At 51.3% G+C, this 26,032-nt stretch overlaps 1 protein-coding gene and 1 long non-coding RNA gene across 3 annotated transcripts in view; one reads left to right on the forward strand and one right to left on the reverse strand.

The window, feature by feature from the left end:
* The window catches only part of Slc12a8 (solute carrier family 12 member 8), a 157,082-nt gene that overhangs the window by 55,144 nt on the left and 75,906 nt on the right, over positions 1-26,032 (forward strand). For both annotated transcript variants that reach the window (XM_015993289.3, XM_076548798.1), the window contains exon 6: positions 17,508-17,621. In XM_015993289.3, the coding sequence (XP_015848775.3) occupies positions 17,508-17,621 (114 nt within the window). The remainder of the gene's footprint in view (positions 1-17,507; positions 17,622-26,032) is intronic.
* LOC121821708 (uncharacterized) lies at positions 1,194-14,525 on the reverse strand. Its single transcript, XR_006062518.2, has 4 exons — positions 14,432-14,525; positions 7,522-7,651; positions 2,480-6,307; positions 1,194-1,368 (listed from the first exon to the last, which is right to left on the reverse strand). It is a non-coding gene; the product is annotated as an uncharacterized LOC121821708 (long non-coding RNA).

The raw sequence follows: 26,032 nt of genomic DNA on the forward strand, positions 1-26,032 counted from the left end.
AGAGGCCCAGGAGTCCAACCCCAGCACCCCAGAAGACAGCAAACAGACAGACCGACAGACACTCTGGCAATGTCCACTGATTTTTGTTGAAGAGTTTTAAGAACATTTCGAATTTTGCAAAGCATTCTTATAATACCCTGGTATCTTCACGTGGGTACCATAACAAAATAAGCCTGTTTCCAACCCCATATCCTGATATATATATATATTAGATCTTACTTTGTAGCCCAGGCTGGTCTTCTTCTTGTTATGTAGCACAGGCTGGCCTCAAATTTGCAGTTGTGCCTTAGCCTCCCGAGTGCTGGGTTTATAGGTGTGAGCCACCAAACTCCACAAGTCCTGAAACCTGCTTGTGTTGTGTGTGTGTGTGTGTGTGTGTGTGTGTGTGTGTGTGTGTGTGTTCCCTAAGAGCCTGTGACCTAGGAATTTGGATTATGAGAAACACTCCTGGTGACTTTTAAATTTTTATTTCAAGTGAGCATACAAAGTAACAGATTCTTTAAGGCATTTTTCACACGTGTGCCATTGTGTGTTGTGTGTGCATCACTCTGGGAAGTGATGCCTTAAAGGACCCTGTGGGGTTTCGCCGTTTTCACTGTGAGGGGAACTTCACTGATGCAGGATCTGAAGCTAGTCTTGTAGTGTCCTTGCACACACACCTAGTCCTGCCCCAACGTGAGCAGCACGCATCAGCTAATGGGGCCGGAAGTTCAGCCTCCCAAGGCTTATTGATTTCCTGCAAGGACGTCACCGCAAAGCTCACAGCAATGGACTCAAAATTTGAGTCACAATCTGCATTTTACACAAACACACCGGTGATTCTTAAGCACGGTCAGATTTTGGAACGATTGATATTTAACAGTCCCATGGACCTGTAAAGGGTGAATCCAGGGTCCGCACAGGCGTATAGGGCTCCTGGGTCAAAGGCAGGCTTTAACTGGATATAGCCATCTGTGCACATGCCTGGCCCTGGGTCTTCCCTAGGGACAAGTCCTGGGGCCCCAAATGCTCTTAGTAACGCTAGTGTAACTACTGAAGCCACATCCCACCTCCCTTTTTAGGGGCTGGGAGCCTTGAAACTTGCAGACCAGACCAGCTTTGAACTTACAGAGATCCCCCTGCCGCAGCCTCCCAAGTGCTGAGATTCCAGCACACCCGGCCTCTCCCACCCTTTCTTTAATCTAATTCTGTTTAATTTAAATATTTTTATTTGGGCTATTAAGAGTTTCCCGATGAGACTGGAGTTCCTAGTTCCTAATATGGAGTCCAGGAGCCCCTGAAATCTCAAGAAGACTTGTAAGTGAATAAGAATATTTTTCTGGGAGAGAGTCCAGAACTGCTGCCAGATTCCCGAAGGCATCCTTGGCCCTAAAGGGAGAAAGATTGAGGATCGGAACACAGGAATTTTAGAAGATGAAACAGTGAGAAGTGATGAGCTGGGTGGGGATTTCTGAACTACCGACTGGACTGACCCAAAGCACAGTCTCATCTACACATTCCTCCTCCCTGCTTCCTCCTGCTTCTCTGTGTCCCTTTATTTCTCCCTCCCTCCCTCATTCCGATTTTCTTCTTTGTCCCATCTCACTGGCCCCCCTCTCCCCCACCCCCAGAGTATCTCCCTTGTTCACTGGAGTCGGAGGCAAATTGTACACTCAGTTTGTTCCCCTTATAGAGTGTCGATTTATGTGAGCGACTCTTGTTTTTAAGATTGTGTTGGACTCCTGCTGTTTCTCTGGTTGAGGGAGAAAACAGGGCTTTAGGTACCCCGAATCCCTGCTTTATGGATCTGGCCCGTTAGGAGGTTTTCCGTGGACAGAATGGCTGGGGGCGGGTACGATCAGCATGCATGTCTGCCTCTCCCCGCTCTTGTCCTGAGTTTGATTCTGATAAAGAGTGACTGGCCAGAATGCTAGCCCCCTGGCCACCTACCCCACCCTACAACTGAGATGTCTCCCCTGGATGGTTTCCATTTGAAGGCATTCGCTGAAGGGCCACAGGAGCCACAGGCTGAAGAGGCCGTGGGGCCTGATCAATGCTGCAGAGCGAGTGAGAGTCAGTGCTACCCAGTGTCTGCCCTTGTGTGGGATCCAACTCTGTGGGCAGGAGACAGGGCTGGACAGCCTCCCTGGCCAGAGTTCTGGAGATGGATGCCTGCTGTATGAAATCACTGGCTGGGGAGGTTTCTTGAACATTTTCTGAGCTCCAAAAAGCTGGAAGTTCCAAGGAAGTAGAGGGTGGAACTCTGAGGGGTGGGTCTGTGATCATGCCTGTGACCCCCCCACACACACACCTCTCACCCTGCAATGCTCAGCCAGGCTGGGCTCCTCTCAGTTCAGGGGCAGAGTTAGCGGCCTGTGGCATTGAGGAGTCTGAAGAATACTCTCCTGTGGCTGTGGGAGGTCAAGTCACGGCACTTTGGGAACCCTGTGTGGGAAGCATCATGACGGTGGGTCTGTGAGCCATGCCTTAGATCACTCACGTTTGGTTGGGGAAGGGGCAGTCGCTGTGAGGGGCTGGTGTAGAGCACCCATCCAAGGTTGGCTGGGGATCCAGGAGCCTGTGGAGGCTGGCCAGGTGGAGCTGGCAGAACCACGCTTCCTCCGGGGTTGGCATCATCACTTTGCAAGACAGCAATAAGGGGATTAGCGTGGTTCTCACCCTGCTTTCTCCCCTTGTGTCCCTCACTCTGGGGTCCAGTGCTGAGGTTTCTGAACTTACGGTGAAGGGGTCCCCAGGCCTGCCTGCTCCCCAGCTTCCCTGTCTCTCTAGTCCCAGACCCTCATACTCTCTGCAGGTGCACATGTGAGCTCTTCCTGGTGGGCAGCTTCTGAAAAGGTACTGAGAGCTCTACTTCAGGTCACAGCAGGCCAGGCCCAAGGAGTCTGGAACACCTCCCTGGGGAATCCATCTGCAAGTGAATTTCTGGGCCCTACCGGGAGTTGATGAGAGGCAGTAGCCACTGGTCCAGTGTGAGAGGTTGTATCGTGGTTACAACAGTCATCAGAGCCCTGCTTTTAAAGCTAGACCCCTCGAGACAAATCCCAGCTTAGCTGCAACTTGCTGTGCAGACCCCACCAACCTCTTTGTCCAGCTCTCCTCGCATCTGAAGACAGGCGACAAAGCCTGCCTTGCTGGACTGTCAAAGAATGAAATAAGAAACCGTCTGTATGGGGCCTAGTGTGGTACCTGGCATGCAGCAAGTGCCCCGCAGAGAATTATTGTCACCACCATGGCTTAGCCTAGAAGAAGCCCCTAGAAGTCACTGGGATATGAGCCAAGACTGCTTCTCAGGCCTCAGGATCCAGGGATCTTAGGAAAATGGGGATTCGTGTGGTGCAGGTCGGGGGTGAGGGAGGAGCAGAGCCTCTTTAAACAGTGCTCAGGCCCGGCTGCTTCCAGAACTAGGCTCTGCATCATGAGGCAGGCACCTGGACACTGTAATCCAGGCCAGCTGGATGAGACCCGCAGTCCTCTGCGCTCCTTTATGCCATCTGTCATTAGGACATTCCCTACCCTATTAACAAATACTCCAGGCGCCACACCCCAACGATGACATCCACTTGAGGTGAGAGATCGATGCAGAAGGAGGAGGGAACTTGTGGCTGACCTTGAGGCATCCTCTTCTTATAGGAGATGCTCTGGACAGCGCCTCGCTCTGCACGAGGAAGGCTTGCAAAGGAAATTGGTACAGGCAGGTACACCACCCCTGCCTGCTTCCTCTCCACATCTGAAGGCTGTGGGTACCTAGAGCAGTGAGCCCTGCCAGCCCCTGTGACGATGTGGGAGCAGCATGAAGCTTCAGAGCCAATATGCCGCCACTGTCTCCAGGCTGCCTACGACAACAGCACACTTTGCCAAGGCTAGCTCTGGCTCATGGGGACCCCTGTTAAATGCCAGGTCCTAGCTACCATGAGAGTCTTGGAAGTGGGAACATGAGGGCCAAGTGCAACTGGGGCAGGGGACCCCTGGGCTGCACCATAGTGTTAAATATGAGTTGGGAACGCCTGGCCCGGAGACACCCAGATCTCTGCTTCTTCATGGCTTTATGGCCAACGCTCTCACCTCCGCTGCTGTTACACCATGGTTTCCAGGCACCAGCAAAGGGTCCTCAGACTTCCACCTAAACTCATGAACATACAGGGCTCTGCCCACATCTGCCTCTGAGAGATGGATCACAGTGAGCCTCGCACTGGTCTTTGCCCTGGTGGGCTCCAGCTGGCCCTGTTGGGGAATTGGCCATGTCTGGGAGGCTATAGTTTTAGAGCTGATTTCACATTGGCCTTGACCAAGAAGTGCCCTTCATTCACCGTGTCTATATGTATAAAGCAGGCAGGAGCAAGGTCTAAATCAAGGCTGCAGGCTGTGATCCCTGAGGGGGCATGTGTAAAGAAATGGGCTCTTTTTTATTATCATAAAATATCTCTAAGGTGTGAATTGATGTTTAAACCATTTTTAGGTATACCGTTCAGTGGGGTTAATCACAGTCTCCCTGTATATATCAGTAACACCATCTGCTCCTCAAAGGTTCCCCTCCCCCTAAGGTTCCCTACCCCAAATAGACACTGAGTTCCTGGGCCCTGGGGAACTTCCCTTCTGCTGTGTGTCTCTGAATTTGTCTAGTTTGGCTGGATATTTCACGTGGATGGACACATATGACATTTGTCCTTTCTCTTGGCATGGTGCTGTTAAAGTCCACCTATGTTGTATCATGTCTAGTGTTTCATTACTATTGTGTATGGTGTGTGTGTGTGTGTGTGTGTGTGTGTCTGTCTGTCTGTCTGTCTGTCTGTCCATGAGTCTGTGCACACAAAGGCCAATCTAGGGTGGTGTTCCTCGGGTGCTGTCCATCTTGCTTTAGAGGCAGGGTCTCTCACTGGCCTCGAACTCACCAAGTAGGTAAGACTGACTAGCCAGTGAGCCCCAGGCATTATTTGCTGGCCTCTGTCTCCCCAGGGTTAGGTTTATAAGCACACGATACCACACCAGCTTTTAGGAATATTCGATTAGTGGGATCAGAGAGGCGACTCAGTGGTTGGAAGCATTGGCTGTAACTCCAGTTCCAGGAGACCTGACACCCTCTTCCGGCCTCTGCTGGCACCAGGCACACACACGGCACAGACATATAGGCAGGCCATACACAGACAATAAAACATTTGCTTAATTAACTAATTAGTTAATGTGTGTGCTCACATGTGTACAGGCAGCATGTGCAGAGGCTTGAAGCGGACATCAAGTGTCCTCTCCTCTCACGCTCTGTCTTTTCCTTTGAGTCAGAGTCTCTCCCTAAACCTGCAACTTATCTTCTCTCAGCTAGGCTGTAGGCATCAGAAGGGTACCCAACTTGTTATGTGGATGCTGGGATCCAAATCCCTGTCCTCGTGACCGTGGGACAAGTTTTCCTGACCTCTGAGTTATTTCTTTGGCCCTCTGGCTTTTTAAATGTGGGTTCTGGGATGCTGAGCTCAGGTCCTCATTGAAAGGATAAATGAAAAGAAAGGCGATAGTGGGTACCTTTTGGCAGGCCCCTGCCAAGGAACTAAGCAAACACACCACATGCAACACAGTTAGTGCAAGAGGTTTCCTGGGGGAGGGGGGAGGCCTGGGAGAGGTGGGAGCGAGAGGCCTTGTCAGGGTGGGGACTTGAGAGAGGCAGACAGACAAGAGGAAGAAGAGAAGCAGGAGAGAAGAGAAGAGACAAAGAGGAGTAAGAGGCAAGAGAGACGCGAGAGGCAAAGAGGGCGAGCAGTGCCTGGCGGGCACTTTTAAAGGGTGCGCATGTCCCCTAGCTCACGGTGGAAAGGCACCTGGCGACAGGCGGTGAGGGAACTGCTTTGGCAGCAGAGGCAGGCTGCTGCTGCGGCGGCGGTGGCCGCAGAAACTAACACTCGCATTTGCAAGGCAAGTGCTTCACCAGCTGTGCTTTCTTTCTAGCCCAGGCTTCATTCCTTTTGATGGCTGAATAATATTCCATTGCCTAAGCATACCGCATTTTGCCTTTGCCGGCAGCTGTTGATGGATGCTTGGCTTGCTCTCAATGTTATTATTAAGCATATTTTACATTTTTGCTTGTTCCACGGGGCTGGGAACTACAGCCATCCTAGGAAAATAGCTACCTGGTGCATAGTGTAATGGAAAAACAGGCCAGTAGCCACACATAATGACGACATACGTGATTGCTGCCACGGGGCCCGTGAGGACACACAGAGCTTGTTGAGTAGAGGTGTGGAATCCCTAGGTCCTGGGCTTGCCCGACCTGCTGCCAACCTTGTGGATAGGAGTCTCTCTTCCTGGGTCTCAACACCTCCATCTGTATAATGGATTTCAGGTTAAAGCCTCCTGGAATATTCTCAGGCAGAGGCTAGAAATCTTCATCTAGGACAGTGGTTCTCAACCTTTCTAATGCTGAGACCCCTTAATCCAGTTCCTCGTGTTGTGGTGACCCCCCCCCCAGCCATAAAATTATTTTTGTTGCGACTTCATAACTGTGATTTTGCTAATGTTAGGAATCGTAACGCCAATATTTTTGGAGCTTGAGGTTTGCCAGGGGGGCCGCGACCCACAGGTGGAGAACAACTTATGTAAGGGCCTTCTTTGTTGTTACCCTTGTTTGTTTTCTGTGTGACTGGGAATGGAGCCCAGGGTCTTGTGCATGCTAAGCACATACTCTACACTGATGTGCAGCCCCAGCTCCAGGCCCCGGCACTCTAGGAAGGCTTCTGCTTTGTTTCCTGGGTGGAACTGGGTTGGAGACTTGCAGGACAGGAGCTGCATGTTTCAGTATTGCAGCCTGGTGCTGGGCAGGACTGTAGCTCCGAGTGGCCATGGTCCTATGCTCTACAAGGCCACCTGGCCTCCTCAGCTGTCTGCTAGGTAGCGTAGCCGCAGAGGAATGGGCTAGGAGATGGACTTGTGAGTCAGAATTCCCCATCCACGTGGAGCTGTGAATGGGTAGCTAACTGGAGGTGGGGGGGGTGCACAGAATTGGCTTAGAATTCTGTTGGGGATGTCAGGTCAGAAGTTGAAGCCTGGGAAGTGGATGCCAGAGGCAGGGACAGCCAGAAGGAGTGAGTGGTGCCTGGGAGGAACCCACAGCTAGGGTGGAGACTTCCGGTCAAACAGACCCTTGTCCTGGCAGGAGAGCGAATTCCTTTCCCCCAGGAGATAAGAGGCCAGATTTTCCTTTCTCAGGGGCTCCTTTGGGCCACTAGTTACACAGGCCAGGGCGGGGGGGGGGGTCCCCCGCAGTGGGCAGAGCCTCTCCAGTCCCCTGTGCAGGGCCCCAGCTGACCCTGGAGCTAGGGCTCCCTTCCACCGCTCCCTGTATCCTCCGGGGAGTTGCAGGTCCTGCAGGAGCAGCACAGACTTAGAATCTGCGCCTGCTCCAGACAGGGATCCCTGTCTCTGTGTCTCCCATTTCACCTGACAAAATGCACCAGGTGGCTGGTGACTTAACCGCCCAGCTCGGGAAAGCATGGCACACAGGGTCTGGTCCAACCTTTTCTGTCCCGTTGCTGGCCTCACCTCAAGATACTGCTTTTCTCTTGGGCCCACGTCAGACTTGGTCCCCCTTCCTGGCACTTCACATTCCCATTTTTGGCCAGCCTCTCTGGGTGAAATCTCTTCTCATTTCAACGTATTGACACCAAGACCACTATAAGGGAAAAACTCAGTACAGTAAAAATAATTAAAAAATTATTTATGATTATTATTATTGTTGTTTTGGTTTTTTTGAGAAAGGATTTCTCTGTGTAGCCCTGGTTGTCCTGCAACTCATTCTATAGACCAGGCTGGACTTGAACTCAGAGATCCACCTGCCTGGATTCCCTCGTCCTGGGATTAAAGGCGTGTGCCACTCCCCCAACCCCCACCCCATTCCTGGCTAAAGTTTTTATTTTATGTTGTAGCTGGAGAAGGGGCTCAGAGGTGAAGAGTACTTGCTAAGTACCAGACTTGTTCCCAGCACCTATGAGTTCCCTGTCACTTCAGCTCCATGGGATCCCTCTGGCCTCCATAGGCAACTGAGCACATGTAGTATGTGCATCCAGACAGACATGCACATGCATACATATAAATACAAAATAGAAAATGTGTGTGTATGTGTGTGTGTGTGTAGGTGTTTTGCTTGCATGTATAACTATGTACCAAATGTGTGCCTGGTATCTGCAGAGTCCAGAAGAGGGTGTGGGATCCCCTAGAACTGGAGGTAACTGATGGTTGTGAGCTGCCACATAGGTGTTGAGAATTGAACCCTGGTCCTCTGGAAGAGCAGCCAGCAGTACTCTTAACTGCTAAGCCATCCCTCCAGCCCCAAGTACTTTTTAAAGCAGAGGCCGTGGTCCCAGATGGGATTAGCTTGCTGGCCGTTAGCAACCATCCTGCAATAGGAAACGGTCACCTTCCCTTCCACAAGAGAGAGTGCCTGGTTTAGAGAGGACCAGGCCGCTCTTCTAGAGTGTAGAGGTGGGTGGTAAGGGTCCAGTCACTGGACACTTAGTCACACACCCCTACCAAAGCATCGGCCACCCTGACGCCCCTCCCCTCTGGCGCCCTTCATCCCCTTGGTTGCTAGTATAAGGGGTGGGGTGGGGGTGGGGTGGGGTTTTTATTTTGCTGCTTCCTGGCAGCCTGCCCGGCTCAGGGTGGAGGCCTTCCCTAGGGCCAGAGGAGGCTCCAGGGCTCTGGGCTGTCCTCCCTGGGCAGTCTGGGAGGACCCCACAGGCCCAGCCCCGTTTCCATTTCCCTTCTGGCCCCTGCTGTGTGTTTTCTCTCTGGGTGGGGGCTCAGGCCCAGAGACCTGGTTCACCCCTCTCCCCACCCTCTCCTTGAAAGACCGAAGTTACCAGGGCCGAGGCCAGAGACTGACTCGAGGGCTGCTCCCAGCTCATGGCCCAGAATTCCTTGGGGGCCCCTTCTAAGCCTCCCCTCCTTCTCTGCAGGCCATGAGCTGTACACCCAAGTTGTGCTCCATTCTTTTTAGGGTTTTTTCAGACAACCTCTTGCTCTGAGGCCCAGGCCAGCCTCAAAGTCTTTACCCATCTGCCTCAGTTTGAGATTACAGGCAGGCACCACCATGTTCAGATTCAGTTCCAGGTCCTTGGACGCCTTTGATTGTGCCGAATGGGAGAACCCCTCATATCAGGACTTGGGGGTGGCTTTTACTCTTGCGTCTTCTAAACTCTCTGCTTCCACGGTGAGCTCCAGTGTCCTTGGTTGTTAAGGTGGCTCCGTCTCTGCAAGTTCCCACGTGTACCAGTCCTGTGGTGTCTGAGAAACGCTGTTTCCCTGAAGTTACCCGCCACCCCTGCCTCTCCCAGTCTTCTCACATCCTTCCTCCCAGACCTCTGAGCCTTCGGGGCGGGAGGTGTTTGATAAAGGTAGCGCATTTAGGACTGAGTGTTCCAGAGCCTCCCACTCTCTGAACATTGTCCAGGGGCGGGTCTCTTCGTTCCTATCTACTGCAAGAAGAGCAATGCACTGGGTATCTATGGATAATAATAATAATAATAATAATAAATTTACTTAATATAGACTAGATAATACACAATATATAACTATAACATATACGATTTTATATATGATATATTAAATATATATGATAGATTGTGGGAGGCCAGCTCCCACTTTTCCCAGGGTTCCTATGAGGAAGAGAGAGGGATAAGAAAATATTAGACAGAAAGATAGCAAAGAGGAGAAAGACAGAAACACAGGACAGCTTCGGGAGGACCTGGATCAAAACCCAGCGGTCCTTTTCCATTTATTCAAAAGGGCTTTTTATAACAATGCCAAGGGTCGGGGCAAAAGACCTCCCCCTTGATAAATCAAAGCACACCACACAGCCAAGTGTAGACCCTTCCAAACACCTGGTAACCACGACTGTGGTCAAATCACCCCCTTAGGCAGCCCTGCTGGGTAAAGCAAGCTCAGATTCTCGGACCCTGTGTAAGTTCTCACTAGGAAACCCCTGTGGCTCTCTACAATATATCTAGCACTATGTCCTTTTATTGCTGTTTCTTTAGCAGAATAATAGCAGTAGGTTTTCCCCTAAGGGCCGTGACCTATGTCCTCAGCAGGTTCTTGGGCATTTTAGCAGTACCAGATATGGGTATGTGCCAGACCCGCAGAGGCTCAGCCCAGACAAAATTCTGCACTGAGAAGGGGAAAGTGAGCTCTAGGTCGAACCCCTAACTAAGAAGCTCTATTGTAATTGGTGTATTCTGGGGTTGGACAAATCCAGTGGTTGTCACTGCATCTATCAGCACCCATGCATGCCCAGGAGTTGCTGGCCAACACAAAACAGTGTCTGTTTTTTGTTTTGTTTTGTTTTTGTTTGTTTTGTGTGTATGCTTTTTATTTTGTTTTGGTATTTTTTGTCTCATTGGTTTTCTTTCTTTGTCTGTTTTGATTTCGTGGTTTTATTTTATTTTTTTCCTATTTTATTTTTGTCTTTTATCAAGAGAGACAGAAAGAACATGAAGTTGGTTGTGTAGGGAGGTGGGGAGGAATTAGGAGAGGGGAAAGAATATGATTAAAATATATTGTATGGGAATTTTTTTTTAAATACAAAATTTTAAAAATGGCTCAGTCAACCAGACCACAGTCCCCTTCTCTCCTCCGCTCTCTTCCGTCTCTCATTATCTGCACTCAGGAAAGCCACCAACGTCACTGGTGATTCAATACAGTGGAAAGTAAAAAGCACCCAAGGCCAGTGAATGGCAGAGACTGGTCTAGCCGCTCTGTCAATGCCGGTGGTCATCCCGGTGGCAGGGCGGGGGCTGCGGGGCGGGGGCTGTGGGGCTGGGGCTTTGGGGCGGGGGCTTTGGGGCGGGGATTGTGGGGCAGGGGGCTGCTGCTGTGCCGGGGCTGCGGGGCGGGGGTTGTGGGGCAGGGGCTGTGGGGTGGGGGCTGTGGTGCCAGGGCTGCGGTGCCCGGGCTGCGGGGTGGAGACGGCTCATGGGCAAGCCAGCTTGGGTTTTGCAGCTGGCACAGGAATTCAAGCATGTATTTGGATGCCGTGTGCTGAGTCCGGAGAAGGAGGCAGCTTTCAGAGGGAGGGATCTCTGAAGAAATCCTCTCCTGCACCCCTCTGAGAGTGTGGCCGGCAGGCTGGGGCTTGGCATGGCCCGCGAACCTATTAGGAATGCAGAAGCCCTGGAGAGGAAGGGCTCATCCACAGTCCCACAGTGCGTCTGTGGCAGGACCAGGGTCTGCGGACTCATCTTCTTGCCACAGTTCTTGCCTTCTCCTCGGAGGGCTTTGGCAGTCTTACACCTGGAAAAGACCCTCACACCCCCCTACACCCAGGCAAGAGGAACCCAGCTGGGACCTCTCCCAAGGCCGTGCCTCTGTGTGATCAGCATCCTTCCTGCTGGCCCGTAGCCCCGCCCCGTTATCATCTGGTGCTCTGCCCGTAGCCCCGCCCCGTTATCATCTGGTGCTCTGGGAGCTCATGCCAAAGCCCATGCCTCTTGTTCACTGTTGTCTTTGTGGGCTCGGGCGGTGGCTCAGCATCTGGCTCCTGGTAGCCTGTGCAGCGAGATGGGGCTTTGAACACTTCCCTTTCCTCACCCTTCTCTGTCAGGCTATTTCAGATCCACACTCGGTCCCCGGAGTGTGGCCAGTAGTGAGGATACCGGGTTCTCGTCGATTTCAATCCAACTCCACAGCTGGAGGGGTGTGTGGGGGGGTGGTGGGGGGCGGGTCAGGAGGGCAGCATGCTGCAGGAGACTTGAGCAGTATTTCCTGCCATGACTGTACTGTACTTCCTTCTTCTTTGAGGATCCCAGCATGCTGGGCCTTGGTGGCCTTCCCTTGCCCTGCCCGGGTCCCTCCCGCCCCTCCCTCCGGGGCTGTTTTGGTTGCCTGTGCTTTCCCAGAACCGCGGGCCTCTCCTTTCCTCTTCCTCGCATAGTTACTCTTCCTGTGATCTCTCAGGCCCCACCCTCCCCTCCGTCTGGGGGGTGCCCGCCTCCCTCCCTTCCTCTCTCCAAGCCCTTCCTCCACTCTTTCTATTCCTGGTTGGACCAGCCCCCCCACCATTGTCCGTTCCCAGGAAAGGGATGTCTGGCTGGTCACTGGTCACTCACTGATTGCAGGGTGGGGGACCTGAGCCCATAAGAAAGCCAGCTCTGTGGGGAAACTCTGCCCGCAGCCCCGCAGTCCACAGCACCAACGCCAGCAGCAGTTTTAGAGACCTTATTTTCTAAGTTGGGCCGCAGTCACAGGCGGACACCCGCCCCAGAGTCTCAGCTGCCTCTGCTAATTTCACCATGCCCTGAGCTGTGTGTGTAGGGGCCTGGGTGAGTACCCACACCATAGTGGCCCCAGGGTGTTTCCCGGCAGCCACTGCACCAGGCTGGCTGAGTCTGTGAGCCTGGACAACTAACACTGAGACCCAGAGCTGCTCTTTGTCACTATGTGCGACCAGAACTGAAGATAACGGCGGAAGGATGAGGAGGGCTTCCATGAGCACCCCCTGGGAGCTAACACTAGGCTCCCCAGGACTACATACAGTCTATGGGCAGCATCATGGGAACCTGAGGGACCCCATTCTGGGGAGAAGTGAGGCCTTCCTACACACAGGCCTTCAAGGGCATCCCTCTGCCTCTTCCCGCCTGGACTTGTGACAGTTTGTTCTCTTCTTCCCCTCCGCTGTTCTGTTTCTGGTCTTCCTAAAAAGTACACAGCCCAGCCCAGAGAGGCCCGGGGTATTTTTACTCAGTGGATATAGAAGCAGATGTTCAGGTCAAGCCCAGACACATTCACATGCAGCAGCTGCAGGGTCTTAGCATCCCAGGCCCTTCAGGCTTGGAGATGGCAGCTGACAGGACCCAGCTTTTGCAGCAATCAAATGACATTGGGCTGCAGGAAGCAAGCTTAGGTTGGAGCTGTTGGTCAAGGCCAGGGCACTTGCCTAGCACCCTAGTCCTGCAAAACAGAGTCCCGAAGCCCTCTAGGAGAAAATAGAGTGAGACAACACACTGATTGGGAAACTGATCAGACAGAGCTGGCGTCCCAACAGCGCTGTGCATGCTCCCAGCTGTACCTCCACTGGTTCTTGTCCCCTATGGGGTACCTCTGACCTGCAATGCTCCACAGAGTCTGCCTGTCTTTCCCAGATGAGAGAGACACTGGCTTCTGGAACTGAAGAGGCACGTGCGCCACCTGTGTCTGTGAGGGAGGCAGTGTGGCACTCCATAGGAGCTGGCCCGGGACCAGAAGCCCTGAGAGGAAAGGAGGGGAATCAGGATGGACAAGAGTCACAAGGGCCTGGGAAATGGGGTCGTGTAGGACACAAGGCCAGTCTCAGACATTCCTTTTCATCTGAGAGAAAATGGCCTCTGTGGGGGCCAAGTCACCAGGCCCAATGCCTTGCTCCGTGAGCTTGGTCAGAACAATCACAGCTCATCTCCATAGGCCCCGAATTCTAGTCTCCAGGACATGGCTGCCGATTTCACTTCAAAGCCTTATTGAGCCCCTCCTTTGTAAACGCTATTTGCTCTATGCTGCTTATGATTTTTCTCATAAACCCACTCAAATAATTCTGGGAAGCAGGACAAGTATACGTGGAGAAAAAAAAGAGAAAGAAGGGGGCATGTCCGGAATGTCCCTGCAGACAGTTGGCCTTCACTTGGGGATCATTATGTTCCTGGAAGATCCAGGTTTTTGATAAGTAGATTACCTTCATTTTTTAAACTGTGGAAATTTTATGGGAACTTTTTGAAGGAAAAGAATTGCTGGATATAATGGTGAGTGCTAGTAATCTGAGCACTGGGGAGCCTGAGAGATAGATGGCCTATCATGAATTCCAGGCCAGCCTAAGATACATGATGAGATCTTTGGGGGAGGGAAAAGACAGACCAAGGAAGAAAAGGAGAGAAGGAGGGGGAAAGAAAGAGAGATCTTAAGGAGGAAGAGAGTGGGGAAGGAGGGAAGGAGGAGGGACAGAGAGAATGAGAATCGCCATAATTATATAGACAACCACAGTTAGCATTTTGGTGTGTTTCCATGTATATACTGGGTTTTCAAAACAGGGTTTCTCTGTGTGACCCTGGGTATCCTGGAACTCACTTCTGTAGACCAGGCTGGCCTCAAATTCACAGAGATCCACCTGCCTCTGCCTCCTGAGTGCTGGGATTAAAGGTGTGTGTCACCAGGCTTGGCATAGATACGTCTTAGATGTGTAAACTTATTTTTAGTATTTATAACATGGGAAGTTTTTATTTTTTTAAATTAGCATGCTAGTTATTACATATCCTTATGGCATAGCTGTAGGCAGACTTTTTGTCCTACCAGCCAGTTCCCAGATAACCAAACTGAGATTTCTTACTAATTATAAATGCTTGGCCAGTAGCTCAGGCTTGTTACTAGCTAATGCTTACATTTTTAAATTAACCCATATTTCTTATCTATGCTCTGCCACATGGCTTGGTACCTTTTCTCAGTACAGCAAATTCATCTCCTTCTTTCCACTTCTCCTCGAGATCCTTTGACTCTATCCTTCTTCTTCCTAGCATTCTATCTGCCCTGAAAATCCTGCCTAGCTACTGGCCAGTCAGTTCTTTACTAACAATGAGAACAATTTACAATTTACAGTGTGCAAAAAGATTATTCCATGATTATTCTAAGATTATGACATGTGCATGTCAGTGTTCTATGATAAGGTCTGTGGTGTCTGGCTCTGATACTGGTCCTTATGCATGCTAGGAGCTATACTATCAGTGCCCTCCCCCTTTAAATTTTTTATTTTGAGACAAAGTCTCATTCTATAACCCTGACTGGCCTTGAATTTTCAATCCTGTGTCTCAGCCTTTTGAGTGGCTGGGGTTAAGTGTTTTGGCCCCAGGCTCCAGCTTCAAATGTCTTCACTAACATCTAAAATATCTTAGTTCTCCATAGTTAGAGACTCAGATCTTTCCCCAAATTTACATCACTGCAAGAAAACATTGACAGTTATCTTTGTTCACAAAGTTCTTTTCAAAGGTAAGATGATTTCCCCGAGGAAGGTTGAGAACTAGACTCAGCCCAGAGCAGAGGGTTGGGGTAGCAGGATTTTGAGTGTACCAGTGTGGGTGTGTACCAAGTGCATGTGCTTGTGGATGTGTTGGTGTGAGTGTGTTGGTACGAATGTGCCCACGCATGTGCACATATAAGTGCATGTGTGTTTGTGAATGGGACAGTGTGAATGTGCACTTGTGAAACATCCTTGTGTATAGGTATGAGTGTGTGCCTGTGTGTCACTGTATGTGTGTATACAGATATAATGTATGCTTGTGAGCATGGCAGTGTCTGTGCTGGAGGAATTGTGTGTTAGTATATGCTTCTGAGTGTGTAATTGTGAGTGTGTGCTTACGAATATGTCATTGTCCCCGAGAGAGGACTAAAACACCTTTGAGCCTGCAGGCTGACCAGGCAAAGCCCTCAGGCTACGGGACCAGACCCTTCCTGTCTTAAGACCTCCTTTGAGGCTGTGGAGGTGAAGGGTACGGAATGAGGTGTTTATGTGCTGTGGGCTGGCCTGCTCAGGGTGCACAGACAGCCTTGGCCCAGATGTGCGTCATCCCAGCCTGGCTGAGCTGAGCTCCAAGGCAGGCTGCCTGGTTTTCTCCTCAGGAAGACTAGTCAATGGGGTCAGCCAGCGGGTAAGCTAAAGTTAACTTAGCTTGTTATTGCTTTTTGTTGATGAGGGGGAGGACCAGCTGCAGGGAGGCCGAGTACGCCAGCACAAAGTCTATATTCAGCCAAGAGAAAGCAATTGACGATGATTTGAAAGTCCGGACTGGACTCCCCAAGGCTCTCTGTGCTTCTCTGAGCTTCCACTTCATTATTTTCCTGAAGAATATTTTTCCTATGAAGTTATGACTCCTGGAAGCTGGGGAAGCGCATGGCCTCCTGGGAGCCATCAGAGGCTCCCTTTATTGGAGGAAGCTCCGACGTAGATGGGGGCGGGGCAAGATTCCTGCTGGGCTCTGTCCCCAAGCTCTGGGGCGCTGTGATGCATGATGGGGGGGGGGGGCAGCGGTTCATAGACAAAAGCTAGCTGGTTCTGGGGGGACAAGACTAAAAGGCAAAGCCGAATATCCTGGGTGTCCTTGAGCCAAGAACATTTTACTTGGGTGTCAGAATTCCATGGCCTGCTGGTGCATCGGGGCATGCTGCTGTTCAAAGGGACCTCTTTTGACAAGGAAGCAAAACGGATTGAAGGCACTTGAGAAGCTTAGTTCAGGTCAATGTGCAGACGCATGTAAAATACTTTGAAGACTTCAGACGTCAGATGTTCTTGTTAGGAAGTAGCTTGTGAGGGAGCGTAGCAGGAAGCCTGGATGTGCCCATGAGCTAGGAGATCTAAGAGAAGATGACGACGACGAGGTCTATTTACAGCCTTCCTATTGTGTGCCAGGTACAGCAGAGGCGTGCCAGAGTGGATTTCTCATCTCAGGAACTGTGGGTGAGGGGCTGGAGAGATGGATAAGTTCTGCTGCCACAGAGGACTCGAGTTCGGTTCCCGGCACTCACCTCACGTGGCTCACAACCGCCTATAACTCAAGCTCCGGGGGATCCAATGCCTTCTTTTGGCCTCCATGGGCACACACAGATGCAGCCACATAAATAAAATAAGTATTTTTAAAACAAGGACTGTGGTTGAGGCTTGGAACAAAGCTTCGCTGATAGCCTGAGGACTGCAGTACTGGACTACAGAATATCAGAGCCAGCTTGAGCAACTTAGAGAGCCCTGCCTCAAAATTAAAAAAAAAAAAAAAAAAACAACAACCAGGGCTAGAGATGTGTGATAGTCTGATTAGCATGCATGAGGTCCTGGGCTCAATACCTCCAAAAAAAAAAAAAAAAAGTGAGCATAATATTGATGCTCAGAGAGGGGGTTAGCAGTGCAGGGAACATGACCCCCAGTGGAGGCACAGGGGAGGTAAAGGGTGGAGGGGACATGGCAGGCTCTTTGCAGGATGTGGGGAGCTTTGATGTTCAACCTAAGGAGTCTGGACTTGATTCTTCAGCTCCCAGGGACTCAATGGGAGGTTTCCAAGCCGGGATTTGGTTTTATGGCAAGCAGTCACATAAATACACCCTCACTGAAAGATGCTGTCACTGTTCCAAAATCTATAAAGCAAAGATGGAAGTCTCCCCAACACCCCCCCCCCCCCGGCTCCCCTGTTATCTATGTCATTTCATTCCTGTTTAGCTATAGGTACAGATACACAAGTCAGGCTTCCAAGTCTGTCTGTCTGTCTCTCATACACACCCTGCCTTTAAGTGTTCAGTATCACATACCAGCACGTGGTGGCCTATGCCTATAATCCCAGCAACTCGGGAGGCTGAGGCAGTAGAATCACAGTAAATTTGAGGCTAGCCCAGGCCACACAGCCTGGGCTACAGAGTGTGTCACTGTCTCAAAGAGAAGGAAGCGACTATTTACCATACTATAAACCATTCTACCGCCTTGGGCACCCTGCAGTATCTGTCCTCTCTGTTGGCACTCCTTCATGTCGTTTCAGAACACGGCTTCGTTGGATACTCCCCAGAACTGCTAGAGAACAACACTCTGCCGGACTACAGCCCCGGGGAGTCTTTCTTCACTGTGTTTGGGGTGTTCTTCCCAGCAGCCACAGGTAGGTGCTACTGATTCTTTCTCACTCTTGCCTTAAGGGGTATGAATGCTTGACTCCCCCAAAGTTCAGCACCACAGTCGGCCTGCATGCGCTCTCCGAATATGTAGCTGACTTGACGATGTCTTAGCCCTGACCAAAAATCCATTATTTTCACAGTGGGTTTGCCTGCTCATAATGTCTGAGGGCCTCAACCTGATTTCGACAGTCTTTATGCCTTTGTACAAATTACTTATCCTGACCAAATTAGTAGAAGGGGCGTATTGCTCTTGAGGCAGAACAAGATGGATTCCTCAGCAGGACAAGCTGCCTCTGTCATTTCTAGAATGAGTTTGGACTGTCCTCCCTGCCCCCCTCCCTGTCCCATTATGTTTTCTCCCAGGGATCAGAGAAATTAGGCCCCTGGGCAGAGAGTCTACCTCATTATCCTGCCCCCCCCCCCCCCCCCGTTTTGCTCTGTATGACTTTGGAACAGACTATAGAAGAACTCTTGCCTCGTGTGTAGATAGATCCCTAGCCTGGAAGGCAAGAAGGTAACATGTGGCAGGTGGCCCATGGGAAATGCTCAGGACAGGGCTGGCTCCAGAGCACAGACCAGACAAGCATCTCTGTTGCTGACCCGGAGCCAGCCATCTCCTGTTCCCTGCTCCCTACGCATGTCATGCCCTTACTTGGTACCCTTTCCCCACATAGGCAAAGGGATGGGAAAAGGAAGCTCCCGGGACGTCTAACAGGAAAGAGACTCCACACGTGTTGACAGGGATGTGGAGAATCCAAACTCACCTGTCCTGATGGGAACATAAAATGGTGACACCACTTGAGAAAAGTTTGACCGTTTCTTAAAAATTCCATATGCCGTCCCACCTCTAATTATCTGGAAGCAAGTGCTTGTGTGGAAATTCAAAGCGATTTAATTTGGGCTGGAGAGAGATGGCTCCGTGGTCAAGAGCACCTACTGCTCTTGCAAAAGATGAGAACTTGGTTCCCAGCTCCCACATGGCTCACAACTGCCTGTAACCCCAATTCCAGGGGGTCAGATGCCCTCTTCTGGCCTCCGCAGGCACTGCACTCAGCACACACACACACACACACACACACACACACACACACACACACACACACACTAAAAATAAAAACAAAATACTTAAAATAGTCAAAGAAGCTTAATTTGTATAGTCTCCAAATGGAAATAGCCTGAATGCTTATCAATAGACGAACAGATAAATTGTGGTACAGCCACACAGCAAGGAAAACAGTATAAAGGGAAGAAATTATTAATAGGTGCAGCAAATATATATAAGCCTCAAAATAATTATGCTGAGCAAGTCGGATTTAAAAAAAGACTCAAAAAGTTAAAAAAGTAAACTCACATAAACCCTACTTATCTAACATTCTAGAAGATTCAAGCTTTAGTTTGCAGACAGCAGGAAGATGCCTGGGGATGGAGGTGAGGAGATTCCGGGTTATGCTGGTGGCTGCATGGGTGTATCTGGCTGTTTTGTTGAAAACATGCAGCTTACAGAGCCTGAGTTATGCTTGAATAAAGCTGCTGAAGTCATAGAAACACTTTTTAATCATCTTACCCAGCCCCGCCCTCTTCTCTGGTAAAGGCCCGAGGTAAGGAAGGTGGCTCCTATCTGCATTTCCTACCTCCTTCTGCTCAGCTCTGCCACACTCTCCGAGTGTCTCCCCAAATGAAATGGATCCTTCCGAGGTCGCTGCTGACTTCTGTGTTACTAAGAAGTGAGCAGATCTGATTTCCTGCCTTATTTGACCTCCCAGCAGCCACTGCTTCTGGTGACTTCCATGTTACTAAGCAGTGAGCAGATCTGATTTCCTGCCTTATTTGACCTCCCAGCAGCCACTGCTTCCTCTTCCTTTCGAAGGCCCATCACACACCACCTGTCTCCGTCCCCCGCTGCCTGCTTGCTTCTCTTCTCTGTCTGCCTGTCAGATGTTTGGCTTTCTCAAGCTACTCCGAGCCCCTTCTCCACGTTCCCACTTATTTTTGTGTGCGAGTGTGTGTGTGTGTGTGTGTGTGTGTGTGTGTGTGTGTGTGCGAGTGTGTGTGTGTGTGTATGGTATGCATATAGAGGTCAGAGGACAACCCCAGGGATCATTCCCCAGGTTCCAGCCACCTTGGTTTTTGAGACAAGGTCTGTTGCCGGCTTAGAACTTGCCAAGTCGGCCAGGCTGGCTGGCCAGTGAGGTCCAGGGACCTGCTTGCCTCTGACTCTTCAGTGCTGGGATTACAAACCCATGGACCCTACCAGGCTTTATCACATGGAGTCTAGAGACCCGGCTCAGGTCCTCTGTTTGCACAGGGCAAGCTCTTTACCAACGGAGCCGCCTCCCAGCCAGCCCTGCTTTCTTCTTAATCTTTCCCAATCCCCTTATTTAGCGATCACCCCAAAGCTGAGGACTCCCACATTCACCCCGCTAGCCCAGGTGTCTCCTCAGCACATCCCATAGTTTCTCCAGTGGCCTGTATAACATCGGGGATGCTTCAGACTCAATGAATTCAGAACCAAGCCATTTTTGCCAACTGGCTTTTCTCTTTCCTTCCCGTTCTCGGGGATGGCGTCCGGCAACAGGGACTTACCCTGACTTCTCCCTTCGTCCTCCTAGAAGTCTCCAGGTCCTGACAAGTTTACCTTGCAAATAGCACTGGATTCTCTTCACTTCCCCTCACCTCCACCACCTGACCACTCTGTTCTGAGCTACACCCCTCGCTTACATTGTTGCCCACCCTTACCCCACCCCCAGCCTTGGAAATGAGCCTGGAGCTAGGGCTGGGTAGGTAGACTCCTGGCCTGCAGATCCAGATTGGCCGGAACAACGCATCTCTTTGATTTCTATAAAACGAAAAGAGAGTTGGTCTCTGACTCTTAAGATTCTACCCAGCGCGACGATTTAAGATTCACCCCTACCCGGATGACTCAAAGCGAACATCAGTCATTCAGGATGCCACTGCCTGGTGCTGTCAAGTGTCCGTCAGCTCCAGCTTTTGGGCTCTCCCCCAGCGCCGAGGCACTTTAGGTGGTCTTACTGTTGGGCCTCTGTGTACAGAGCCAGGCCCGCCCACGTCCTCTCCACAGGGCCTTCACGGTTCTGCGGCCTTGAGCTTGTAATCCCAGATGCTTTGGGAGACCTGCTGAATTTGAGAACTCTGCATTTAGGGCCTAAGCATTTCCCAGGCCCTCCTTTTCGGGGGTTCTCTGGGTCCCTACCGGTACTGCCAGGGAGTGGGTCCCAGGCCCTCATTGTTTCAGAACTTGTGGGCCTGTCTTTCGCTACTCCTAACCCTCGGGCCAATCCTCTGTGGGGATGGGATGGGGAGCACTCCTGCCCGGGCCCATCTGCCTTAGGGTGTGCCTAGTGCAGTCACACCAGCTCCCTCACAGAGAAGGGCCACCCCTTGGTGTAATGCTTTGCCAAAATTCTTCATCGATTTTGAACAAGGGACCCCTGTCATTTTATTTGCTTGGGCCCCACAAATCATGTAGATCCTGTTTGCCCCCCCCCCCCCCGCGCCCCCCCCCCCCCCCCGCCCCATGCTGTCACCAGCCATCTGCCTGATTTTTTTTTCCCCACTGCTTTGAATCTGTGAAACATCCTAAGGACCCAGGCTGTGGAGGAACAAGCCCGAACAATAGTCAGGCGAACTCTGCACCTCTCCCACAAAGCCATCAATCAAATCTCCTCGGTCAGCTTCCACTTGAAGGGGCAGAAAAGGAATGGGGGAAAAGAGAAGAAATGGAAAAAAAAAAGATTGATATTTAAAACTGCCTGCCAGGCCCTCCTGCCCTGACCCTCCTGAGTGCTAATGAGCACACAGTCAAGGGGTTCCAGCGGAGTTTCCTGGGCCTGGCAGGGAGTCCCCACCAGGGGAAGACCCGGAACCAGAGAGGCCAGGGTAGCCATTGTGCCTGGGCTGTGCCTCGTGTGGCTGCCCATGCTGCTGTCCTCGCTGAGTGTGTCACTGGGTCCCCAGGAGGTTGTCCTTAGAGCATGGTCCTGATGTCTCCTAGTTGGTGAGTAAAATAAGGGAGCGGTGCCTGGTCTGAGTGAGGTGGGTGGCGGCCTCTCCAGATGAGAATTAGCAGTGGCCTGCAGCTTGGGAATGCCACTTGGCAGGCAGAGCTGAGCTGATTTAACTTTGAGATCAGTTGCCAGGGCAGCCACTCAACTTCCTATTTTTTCTTCCCTTTGTGTGTGTGTGTACGCGTGCGCACGCGGGTGTGTGTGTGTGTGTGTGTGTGTGTGTGTGTGTGTGTGTTGCTAGAGATGGAACCCATGGCCTGCTACATGCTAGACAAGTACTCCACCGCTGAGCTACATCTCAGTCCCTTCGACTTACTGTCTTTTTTTTTTTTTGGTTTTTTTTTCAAGACAGGGTTTCTCTTGTGTAGCTTTGCGCCTTTCCTGGAACTCACTTGGTAGCCCAGGCTGGCCTCGAACTCACAGAGATCCGCCTGCCTCTGCCTCCCGAGTGCTGGGATTAAAGGCGTGCGCCACCACCGCCCGGCTTCGACTTACTGTCTTTTAAATCACTTTTCCCTCTTGAAAATCACACTGCAAATTCTGCCCCAGGGAGGGTGTCTGGGTTTCTTTTGAGACCGCTGAGAATATTGGTTGAGATGTATTTCCTGAGGCTGAGGAGATGGCTCACTGGGCACAGTACTTGCCAAGCAAGCCCAGTAACCTGGGTTCTGATCACCGAAAGCCACATAAAAGCCAGACACAGGAGTTCCGGCGTGCCAACGGGAAGATGGGCAGTGGAGACACAAGAATCTCTAGAAGGTACCAGCCCGCTCACTTGTGTTATTCAAGGGCGTTGTCTCAAACATGGTGGGAAGGCAAGGGCTGACGCTGGAAGACTGTCCTGTCTGCCTGCCACACGCGCCATGGTACATGCTTGCACATGAAAAAGTATCCCCTCCCCACTCCCCAACACATACAAACATTCACAAACTCAGATTTATTTTTTGTGCTTTATGAAAGTGTGGTTTTGTAAGAATCCACAGTGAAACTGTAACACTGAATAGCGTGTCCGACACACACCATGTCTCTTCTTCCTCAGCCGCTCAACTGGGCTGAGAAACTCTGATTTGAGTTTGTTTTACTGACTGGGGAAGGATCGGGAAAGGACCCGATGAAGATCATACAGATAATTAGGAAGCGGGGGGGGGGGGGGGGCGCAGCTCCCCTCCCCTGGCTCTGTTTACTAGGGCCCCAAAGTAAACATGGAGGCAGGGTGACCGATTCGCACTGCTTGTTTTCCCTGGCAGATGTTCGGTTAAGCTATGAAAAGCATGGATGATTGGCAGTTTCCATGGTGATAGATTTGCCAGGGATTAGCCGTGAGTGAGTCATGGCTGGGGCTCCCTCCCGCACCATCCTGTCCCGGGCTGTGGGGAGGGGAGTTTTGAAGAATAAACATTTTTGCTGTGTCCGTCCCCACCCCCAGAGCTGTATCACTTCCGTAACCTAGATACTTTATCCAAGGTGGGGGATGACTTCAGAGGAGCCTCAGAGAGCAGAGAGAGCATTTGGTGGGGTGGCCCCACTGCATTCATGAAGCCTGACCTGCTGTTCTCACCAAGCTGGGTTCCACGGTGCCCTGGGGTCGGGCCTGCAGGGGTGAGAAGAGGAGCTGGCCTAGATTCTTCCTTTGCTTTGTTCTTCAAAGTAGTTTCCTTCTCCAGGCTGGACCACCAAATCCTCTGACCCCAAATAAACATCCCTCCATACAGGGTTTTCCCAAACACACCCTCACAGAGGCAGCCACTCCAGGAACCCAGGACCACAGTCCATGGAGGAAAATACCAGTTGTGTGGAGTCACTTAAACCTTGTCCTCAAATCCCAAACTCTTACTGGAAAGGGAAAGAGGCCCTCGGGCCGCCGTCGGCACTCAGGGCTGTGGTTGACCACACCCGGCATAAAGAACTTGGTGGGAAACCCAGCAGCAGCATTTACCAGAATGTCCTTAGTCTTTGTCAAGGTCTATTTCTGTGATGCCCTTGACTCTTGAGCCTGACTTCCTGTTTACTCCCATGTCCCCTGGGAAGCTGTCTGTCTGCAGGACTGAAGGAAGCCCGGGTTATGCCCCAGACCCTCCCCTCCCTGGCCCAGGCTGTTAGTGCTGACCCTACTAACCAGTCATCCCCCCAACTATTCCCCCCCCCCCCCCCCGTTGTGTGTTGTCTGTCATGAATGAGGACAAGCACCTGCCGGGCTGGAGGGGAGACTCCAGGTTTAGGGACCAGAGAGGACCAAGAAAGGATGGGGCAGATGCCGCTTCATTCTGATGGACCGTGGGCAGGGAAAGAGGAAGCTCTGCAATGACTACACACCTGGTTAATAATTTTATGGACGTTATGATTTTATCAAGACTATTGTAAGTATCTATAATTGTCATCGTCATAGCCTAGTATGTGACACACAGTGCTGGGCTCTGGATGGACAGCCTTTCATTTAAGCCCCCCAGTTCTGTGAGAAACAGGTGTGTGTTACCTTAGTCCTTTTGCTATTGCTATCACAAAACACCTGAGACTGGGTAATTTATAAAGAGTAGAAGTTTATTCGACTCGTGATTCTGGAGGCTGGGAAGTTCATCACATCCGATCGGCCTCTGGTAAACGCCTTGTGACCGTGTGAGAACATGCTGGAGGGGGTCCCATGGCGAATCACAGCACAGCAGGCTAGCTCAGCGTTTCTCTACACCCCCACCCTGCTGTAGTCCTCCTCCACCTTCCTAGGTTGGAATTACAGGCCTGTGCCACTGGGCTGGGCTAGGCAGCTGGGCTAGGTGCAGAGTGGAGCCCAGGGCTTCATCCATGCTAAGTAAGCGCTTTGCCACTGGGCCACACTCCTGGTCTTTTCTTCTTATAAAGCCGCTAATGTCACCATGTGGTCCCGTTCTTATGACGTCTTACCCTAATTACTTCTCAAGTTCCATCTCCAAATGCCATTAACACAAGCTCCTCCCCCTCCCCCCCCCAAGATAGCCCAGGTTAGCCCGGAACTTGCTGTGCAGCTGATCCTCCTGCCTCTGTCCTCCAAACGCTGAGATTACAGACGGGCACCGCCATGCTCAGCTAACACGAACTTTTCACTTCAGTTTCCAACATGTGAACCTTTGGAGGAATTCTGTGGCACCTGCCATGAAGTCGATGACCCTTGGTTTCAAGGTCCCTCATTTGCCCAAATTCCTGCTAAGGCCCCACCCTAATTTCATATTCATAGTCTTACATATCTACATCTGTACGTTTAGGCTCCATGTAACCTAGATCTTTACTTGAAGTCTACTGTCGTTCACCCAGATGGTAAACACGAACCCCATTATTCTCAAGCAGGAAGAGAGGACTCGGCAGGAGAGGACCCATGATGTCTAGGGCTATCCCTGTGCAGAAGCCAGCAAACCTTGCTTTGAGCCTTGGCATTTGCAAGGCCCTGTTCGATATTGTCTGTCCCAGCAGCATGCTTCCAGCTTGGAGGAGATGGAAGATTGACGAGTTCACTTTACCTGCAGAAAGAGTCGTGCTTGGGCCAGCAAGCGTCACCCCATGCTTCCCTTCTGGAACACCATCTTCTGGGTCTGTCTCATTCTTGTCTGGTGACATCAAGTCCTTTCTCTTCCCACTGAGCAGGAACCTAGCTCTTTCCCCCAAGGACCAATCGGCATTTGCTACTGATACAGAACCTGTCTGGAGCTAAAAGAGAGTGAGCATGAATCAGTCCCTCGTTTGGGGTTCTCATGGATCCTCAGTGACCTGAAGGAAGGTGTGACAGCGACATGACAAGCCACAGGAATACAGAGCGGGCAGGGATAGGACAGTGTGCCGTCTCCCAGAGCCGAGGGAATGTCCAGCCATGCTGGGGACTTGGGGGAGAATGGAGTCCATGCAGAGGAAGGAGGCAACGTGGTGACCAGTGAGGCACAGCAGCCAGTCAGCTGGTGATGGGTGGGGACCTTGCCAAAGGGCTGGATTTAGGAGGACCATGAAAGGGGTGGTTTTAGGGGTGGAGCTGGAGCTTGGGAAATACAGCCCTTGTGTGGCGGACCAGTCCCCACCATTATTTACCCCAGGGACTCTTGAGGGATGAGGGATACGAGACTTAGTTAGAAATAGAGGGGAGAGAAAACACAGGATGGACTCGGGTGGGCTTGGATCCTTAGCCACTGGCCCAGAACTTTATTCCAAAGGTCTATTTATAACAATGCCAAGGGGTGGAGCAAAAGACCTCCCCCTTGCTAGTTACCTAAGTGTAGACTGTTACAGGCACCTGATACTCAGGCCCGCGGTCCAATCAACCTGCTGTCCTGTCCAATTATGCAGTCCTGCTGGGTACAGCCACTAGGAACCCAGTGGGCCCCAACACCCTTGACATCAGATTGATCTGGCAGCAA

This window comes from Peromyscus maniculatus, chromosome 12 (assembly GCF_049852395.1).
Source record: "Peromyscus maniculatus bairdii isolate BWxNUB_F1_BW_parent chromosome 12, HU_Pman_BW_mat_3.1, whole genome shotgun sequence".
In the NCBI taxonomy this organism is placed as follows: Eukaryota; Metazoa; Chordata; class Mammalia; order Rodentia; family Cricetidae; genus Peromyscus; species Peromyscus maniculatus.